At 36.0% G+C, this 7911-nt stretch overlaps 1 protein-coding gene across 2 annotated transcripts; it reads right to left on the bottom strand.

The window, feature by feature from the left end:
• Nucleotides 1–1071: 1071 nt before the first annotated feature.
• Nucleotides 1072–6114, bottom strand: LOC111473556 (cysteine synthase-like). 2 transcript variants are annotated; one of them, XM_023119032.1, is made up of 11 exons: nucleotides 6026–6114; nucleotides 4627–4685; nucleotides 4393–4502; nucleotides 4243–4300; nucleotides 3455–3718; nucleotides 3236–3373; nucleotides 2897–2948; nucleotides 1836–1915; nucleotides 1666–1725; nucleotides 1503–1583; nucleotides 1072–1339 (listed from the first exon to the last, which is right to left on the bottom strand). In XM_023119032.1, exons 2-11 carry the CDS (start codon nucleotides 4663–4665, stop codon nucleotides 1250–1252), a joined length of 972 nt encoding a protein of 323 aa, XP_022974800.1. In that variant the 5' UTR covers nucleotides 4666–4685; nucleotides 6026–6114; the 3' UTR covers nucleotides 1072–1249. The 2 variants fall into 2 exon arrangements, with proteins under 2 accessions (XP_022974800.1, XP_022974801.1); XM_023119033.1 differs by lacking the exons at nucleotides 1072–1339; nucleotides 1503–1583; nucleotides 1666–1725; nucleotides 1836–1915 and adding an exon at nucleotides 1946–1968.
• Between the last annotated feature and the right edge of the window lie 1797 nt (nucleotides 6115–7911).

Below are 7911 nucleotides of genomic sequence, written 5' to 3'. Positions count from 1 at the left end.
ACATGATTTTTTCGAAACGTCATATTTCCTAGAAATACTAAAACATTAGAACATGGGAAGACATAAATAGTTTGACTTGTCATGGGCATGCGACCATGGGCTGCTTTAGACGAGCATGACCGTGACACTAGGCACAGCCCAAATCAAGATAGTGTAACAGGTGCCCAACCTAGTGGAAATAGTAAGGGTTTCCTAAATAGGGTCACTATGTTGTAAACCTTTACCTGAGATGGGGGCATGGGAACACGTAGGTTAACCCAGTGATAACAGCATACGAGGGATCACATCCCCCAAACGTAGGTGACTTTATGATCCTATGGGAGGGTCCATCAGCTAACCTTTCATGAATGATATTTAGAATAGAAAACATCAAACTATCTCGTCAAAACTTTATAAGATAGCGCCTCAACCCAAGTCACCAATCATTCTTTGCGTAAACAATACAAGCTACTTAAGTCAATGAACAGAAAACATAAAGGTTGAGAACCTATACATCCCCAAATGTAAGATTCAAATAAGAGAACTATTTGAATTTTGAAGAACTCCAAATGCTCAAGTAGCGATAGAAACTAGTCCTAAACTTCTTAGAGTCTAAACAAAAGCATGTGGATCAATATTAGATAAAGAATTTGATAATACTTCGTAAAGTTTTTTTGTTTATTAAGTATTTTATATTCATTCCCTTTTTTTTTTTTTTTTTTTTTTTTTTTTTTTTTTTTTTTTTTTTTTTTTTTTTTTTTTTTTTTTTTTTTTTTTTTTTTTTTTTTTTTCTTCTTCTTCTTCTTCAAATGTTTGCAAACATATTCGCAATTAATAAGTATCCTCATTTCTTTATTTGTTCTAATTGTATGCCATGTTTATTGTCTCTTGTCTAGCTAAGTTGAAGAGTGAAGTCAGAGTGCTATAATAATGTGAGATCCTATTTTGATTGGAGAAGAGAACGAAATATTCTTTATAAAAGTGTGGAAACCTCTCCCTAATGTGCGTTTTAAAAATGCCTCTTTATGGCTTCTCCCAAGTAAATAAGTAAAGATCACTCGATCAAATAGTAGGCTTTTGGACATACGCCTCTCAATAACCTCGAATAGCATTTTGTTCTTTCCAGTGTTATGCATGAACAAACAATGAAAATGTACATAACATTGTCCACTTTGTCTCGTCTGCAAACAGGAAGCTTATGTTCTTTAACTTATTCTACCTTGAAATCTAGTCAGCAAATAATAAATAGTTTCCTGATTTCTTTGTGTGTTTAACTGTATGCCATGTTTACTGCCTCCTGCCTAGCTGAGTCGAAGAGTGAACTCGATAGATACCGCTCGCCGAAGCTCGGAAAGATCACCTACCAGTGAAAACATTAACGGACTATTTCAAGATCGATTCAAGTAAAGATAGAGTTACAAATATTTAAAGTGTGTGTGATCTCAAAGTGAAGGGATACCTACGAAGATTCAACTTTCAAACTGAGAATGAATGTTAATAGGAAGATGGTAACATAGACTTACAACAATCAGTTTTCCTTCATTTTCGGGTCGCTTTGCGATCTTGATTGCAGCAGCTGCAGCAGCACCGGACGAAAAGCCGACCTATAAAGGGAATAATGTAAGTCACTTTTGGCAGAAATGAGCAGTTTTGAAGTAAAAATAGTTTCAAGAAAAATTAGAATACCAAAAGGCCTTCTTTTGAAGCAAGTAGCTTTGCAGTTTTAATGGCTTCCTCACTTGATATCTTACACAAACATAAATAGTAGACTTGAAGATTCGGATTACAAAATGTATCTAAACTCCAATGGATGAAAATGAGTAGCAACAGTCTCCTAAGTTTGTTCTGAGACTTACCTGAATAACCTCGTCGATCAATTTGATGTCGAGAATCGACGGGATGAAACCAGCACCAATTCCTTGTATGAGATGGTGACCTTCAGTGCCAAAACATGTCAACGGTCAGTACTTGACGAGGCCAATCAAGTCACTACATGATTGTGATAATAACACAACATGAATTTGAACTTGAGATCGACTATTATAACATGTTATATCACTAACCAAGTCACTACATGGAAACTGTTAGGAATCATGGATCTCCACCATGGTATGATATTGTTCACTTTGGGTACAAGCTCTCGTGGCTTTACTTTAGGCTTCCCAAAAGGCCTCATACCTACAAAGATGTATTCCTTACTTATACACTTAGGATCATTCCCTAAATTAGCCACGGTGGGACTTCTCTCCCAACAATCCTCAACAGAAATACCATAGTTTAAAACCTCGATTGTCTTTGCCGTCTGGAGTTGGCATTGGTTATCCTAAACAACGTTACTGAGTGGCAGTCTTTAATCCAAAATGACCATCCTTTCAAGAAGGTAAAGAACACTATGTGGCTCCACTTCAACAGAGGCTTCATGGGTTCTATGGAATGAAGAAAATGCAAGGATATTTCAAGACAAAGGAATGTCTTCACTATTTTGTAGGCTTTTATTGGTGTAAAAACGATTGTATTGGAGAAGTTTCTTGTGTTGAACACAATTCTGTGTGGGAAACACTACCACTTTTTATTAACACCAATCGAGAAGAGATTACAAGACACTTAGAAACTAGTGCGGCACTCTGTACTTTCTATTTTTGGGATGAAAACCTAGATACGGTGAATGGGTATTCATACGGGAGGCTAGGCAATCTATTCCTAAAATATCTAGATATTTTTATCCTAAAATATCTAAATCATTTTGCTAAAATAAATATACATGAGCTCATACAATTATTGGGCTTAACCCTATCGGGCTAGTGATGATACCTCAACATCGTATATACAATACGGAATCTATTTTCCATGAAATTTTCTTTGCAAGTTTAAAGGAGTGAAGAAAAAGGATATGGAAGGCATGTAGCAATAAACTCACCGGGTTGTCCTCCGCTCAACACTGCACTTTCAACTGGTTCTATTCCATATACCTACATTTCAAACACTTTTTGAGTTTTTTCCATACAAATAACTACAAAAGCAAAAATATTTATGAAAAACGCGTTTTGATTAAAAACTCTTCTATCTCAAACGACATCTTAAACTATAATGGCCTAGGCTCACCACTAGCAGATATTGCCCTCTTTGGGCTTTCCCTCTCAGGCTTCCCCTCGAGGCTTTAAAATGCATCTACTAAGGAAAGATTTCCACACTCTTATAAAAGGTGTTTCCTTCTCCTCCCCAACCAATGTGGGATGTCACAATTATTTAAACCAACCTTGATTTTTGAGTTCTGCTCCTTAAGGAACTTCCCTGCACCAGTTAGTGTCCCCCCTGTCCCAATCCCAGCCACGAGCGCGTCGATTTTTCCATTTGAATCTTTCCATATCTCCACCCCAGTCGTTTCGTAGTGAATCTAATGAAATTTAAAAAATAAATATCCTGATCAAAGACTGATATAGGAGCAAACATGGATTATATCCCATCACAAAAGTACCTTTGCATTGGCAGGATTGTCAAACTGCCTCAGAAAATATCCATTGGGTGTGGATTTTTCAAGATCCTCAGCCATCTTTATAACTGCATCAATACTCATTTCTGGGTTGGTGATATGCAACTCGGCTCCAAAACTGAGTAGCAGAATTCTTCTCTCCATGCTGAAGAAAGCTGGCATTATGAGAATGAGTCTGTACCCCTTGATTGCTGCAATCCATGCCAGTCCAATGCCGGTGTTTCCCGCTGTAGTCTCGATAAGTACACTCTTTTCACCCACCCACATATAATATTGGATGTGACCCACGATTGAGATATGTCGAAACAAGTAAAAGAGGCAAAGGAAAAACTTGAGGGGAAAGAACTTTTGGAACACAGTAATCTTAAGCACTTAGCTTTTTAGTTCTCTTTTGTTGTTGTGTTGTGAAAAGAAGAAAACATTCTTCTCATGAGTGTTTATAGTCGAGAAAGCACTAACTTGCTTTCTAAACTTTCTCGTCAAGTTAAGAACTACTAACAACCTTCTTAATTAAAACACAAAACTTACGTCCACACTTCGAAAACTACTACCAATTCTCCTATAATTGCTCCATAAATTAGTAACTTATTCTACTAAGTCTACTAACAATTCTCCTACCGTTGCTCCATAAGTTAGTAACTTGTTCAACAATCTTTAAGTTTATTAGCTCACATATAAAAAATAAATTTCCACGAAGTCTCTATTTTTTTGCAGACTGAAAGATTCAAAATTGAATGAGCAACCACATTTGCACATGGTACACCATTCTTTACCTTCCCTGGTGATATGAGGCCCTTATCCTCCGCGTCTTGTATCATACTGAGGGCGATTCTGCAATACAGAGATTAAGAAACAAAAGAAGGGTTGCTAACATAAGAAGAAAACAGAATACGAATTCGTGTTATAAATGGAGTATCTATTACCGGTCTTTGACACTCGAGCAAGGCTCCATTGACTCTAGTTTAGCAGCAATCTTGGCAAAGCAGCCATCTACAATTTTGTTGAGATACACCATGGGGGTATTGCCTATTAGCTGCAGCCCAAAAACCATCCATCAAGACGAAAACAAGAACGATAATCTAGCGGGAGTAAATCAAGTAGAAATAGGAGTTGAAGATGAAGTTTAAAGCATAAGAAGCAATGGAAATAAATATTACTTCAGTGGAATCAGTCTTGATTGCACACTTGTCCTCCATGTGTTCACTCAAGTTCAGTTCTGCATAAATTTAGATTAATAAGAGGAGGTCAAGAGGGATAATTTCAAATTTGCTAGTAGGGATAATTTAACAAAACAAAATCACCATAGGTTTGCCTAGAGGTCAAGAGGTCAATAAAAGCCCATGTAAATAGTAAAAAACTTAAAAAGAATGAGTTCAAGCATGGTGGTCAGCTATGTAGGTGTGATATCCCACATTGATTTGATTGGGGTGGAGAACTAAATACCTTCTATAAGTGTGTGGAAACCTTTTCCTAGCAGACGCGTTTTAAAGCCTTGAGGGGAAGCCCGAAAGGGAAAGCCCAAAGAGGACAATATCTACTAGTGGTGGGCTTGGGCCGTTACAAATGGTATCAGAGCCAGACACCGAGTGATGTGCCAGTAAGGGCGCTAGGCCCCGAAGGGGGGTGGAATTGGTGGGGGTCCCACATCGATTGGAGAAAGGAACGAGTGTCAGCGAGGACACTGGGCACTAAAAGAGGGCAAATTGTGATATCCTACATTGGTTGGGGAAGAGAATGAAACACCCTCTATAAGGGTGTAGAAATCTTTTTCTAGCAGATGGCTTTTAAAGCCTTGAGAGGAAGCTCGAAAGGAAAGCCCAAAGAAGACAATATCGGCTAGCGGTAGGCTTGGGCCGTTACAATAGGATTTAATATTCTACGAGCTATCTTGACAATCAAATGTAGTAGATTCACATGGTTGTCCCATTGAATTAGTCCACGTGCATGTACGATGGCTTCAACATTCATAACTCACAAAAATACATAACATTGCACCTCCAAGATGGTAAGGTCGTGGAAATTTTGGAGTTGGGCAGGGCAAAGCCTTCCTACAAGCTACAATTGATGGGGTGAGCTTTGGGGTAGAGCATGAACGGCACAAGTCTACCGCTAGCAAATATTGTCCTCTTTAGACTTTCTCTTTCGAGCTTCCTCTTAAAGTTTTTAAAACACGTCTATTAGAAAAAGGTTTCCATACCCTTATAAAGAGTGCTTCGTTCTCCACCCCAACCGATTAAAAGGAAAAAAAAGAAAGCATACCATGAAATAGAATCCAAGAAGACAGAAGAACAATGTTGAGATAAAGCACGAAGTGTTCTATGGACGAGAAAAACAAGCAGCAACAAAGGAGGAGAGAAAAATTTTGAGTGATTTGAAATCAAAAGCAACGAATGAAAAAAAAAAAAAAGATTAAATCGAAACCCTATCTGGAAGTATCATCATTGAAAACCGCAGTAAATCATACTAGGAAGCAGAGAAATCAAGAACAAAGAAGTCAGCTGAATAGATATGAATGAAAGGCAATGCAAGAAAACAAGGGAAAACAGGGGAGCTTACTCAACAAATGGAGAAGATGGGTAGAAGCTCATCAATGGAGGTTGAAATCAGAGCAGGAGAGTGTTAGTCCGATTACTTGCCCAAAATCAAAACAATATAAAATTTACAACCACAAATTAATAATTATATTTCTTTAATCTAAACATTTTTTTTTTAATCAATATATTAAACTTTTAATAAAACTATAGGATAATATAAAAAAATCACTTATACTAATGAAAATTTGATACTATTTATTTTTCCCTCTAACTTTCTTTATTTTATCCCTTTTTTAATTCCTTTTTGTTTCTTTCTAATTTTCTTTTTCTCTCTAACATTTTGTCTATATTTTAATTTTTTTTTCTTTCAAATATAATGTTTTTTTTTAATGATTTGGTTATTCTAAAACTACTTTTGAAAACAAATATTAACCACAAAAACACTTTTAATCCCATCCGTTAATGATATATTAATAAATTTAATATTTTTGTTATCACCCTAGATTCGAATCAAAATAATGAATTAGAGCACATGGAACCATCTCTTTTTCTTTCTGTCAAGAAAAAATATGGTAGACTAACTTGCTTATTATTTATAGCAGTTAATGAAAGAGCCCAATGCAAAAAAATGCATGTTGGGTCTTTGAAACAGTTCAAATCATTTTGATAATAATAAGTTTGATCTGTTTTACCGAGAAGGTCTACGGTTTGAGTCCGTATAGCCCTATATTTTTAATAATTAAAAAAAAGAATTGTTTTCCTTTCCTCATTATTGTTTGTATTTGTATTGTTTGTAACTGTCTACTTGATTTGGTTCATTAATGTCTCATCTTTGTAGATAGATTACATATGCAAATTTGCCTATTTTCCCATATAAAATCAAGAATAATCCAACTTTCTAGGCCCAGACAGAGATAACAATCTTCTTCTTGAGTGTAAAATCATTGAGTGCGTGAGGTCCTAAGCATATACAACTACTGTTTGTACAGTCATGAACCAAGACGAAGGAAATGGAGGGGACATCAATTAGTTAGTTGAAGAATTCTAGAAGAATGAGGAGGAATGGGAAGATGGAAGTCATTTGACACTTATTACAAGGAGACTTCTTAAAACTCAAGCTACAAATAATGATGTTGATGATCAAAGAGACAACTTGTTTCACACGCGGTGTTTAGTCAAGGGGACTCCTTGCAGTCTTGTCATTGATAGTGGAAATTGCACCAATGTAGTGAGTACCATGTTGATCAAAAGGTTGCAAATTCCAAAACAACGTCATCCTAAACCTCACAAGATTCAATGGCTCATTAATAGTGAAACAATGAAGGTAGTTTCTCAAACTTTAATATCTTTTACTTTGGAAAAATGTAAAAATTAAGTTATTTGTGATGTGTTATCAATACTTGCTGGAGACATATTACTTGGCCAACGTTGGCAACTTGATAGGAGGGGTCATGTAGGATGGTTATTTGAATAGGTATTCTTTTGTAAAAGATGGTAGAAAAACCACTCGCTTATCAAATTAAAGTTGGAGGAAAAAAGAAAGAGCTTGAAAAAATAGAGTCGAAAGAAAAACAAGAAATGAGTGAAAAAATAAAGAAAAATCAAAGAGAAAAAAAAGGATAGAGTTGTTTGGGTAGAGTGGGAGAGGTGAGAAGGGTAATGTTTTTACTAAATATCATCTTTGTACTTCTGTACGATTTTTGGTTTCTAACTAATAACAACTTGGCTTTGTCCAGTGTTTTTCAATCTCTTTTACAGGAATTTGTTGACGTGTTTCTTGATGAAGTACCTAAAGAACTACCTCCCATTAAAGGTACTGAATATCAAATCATAATTGATTGATGCAGAGACTTGGTTGAAAATTGTTTTATAATTGCATAGTCGTTGGTAGGAAAGAAAAAAATACAA

Source organism: Cucurbita maxima, unplaced genomic scaffold (genome assembly GCF_002738345.1).
Source record: "Cucurbita maxima cultivar Rimu unplaced genomic scaffold, Cmax_1.0 Cma_Scf00132, whole genome shotgun sequence".
Classification (NCBI taxonomy): Eukaryota; Viridiplantae; Streptophyta; class Magnoliopsida; order Cucurbitales; family Cucurbitaceae; genus Cucurbita; species Cucurbita maxima.
The sequence above is the reverse complement of the archived record's forward strand: the minus strand, read 5'-3'. Positions and strand labels throughout refer to the sequence as shown.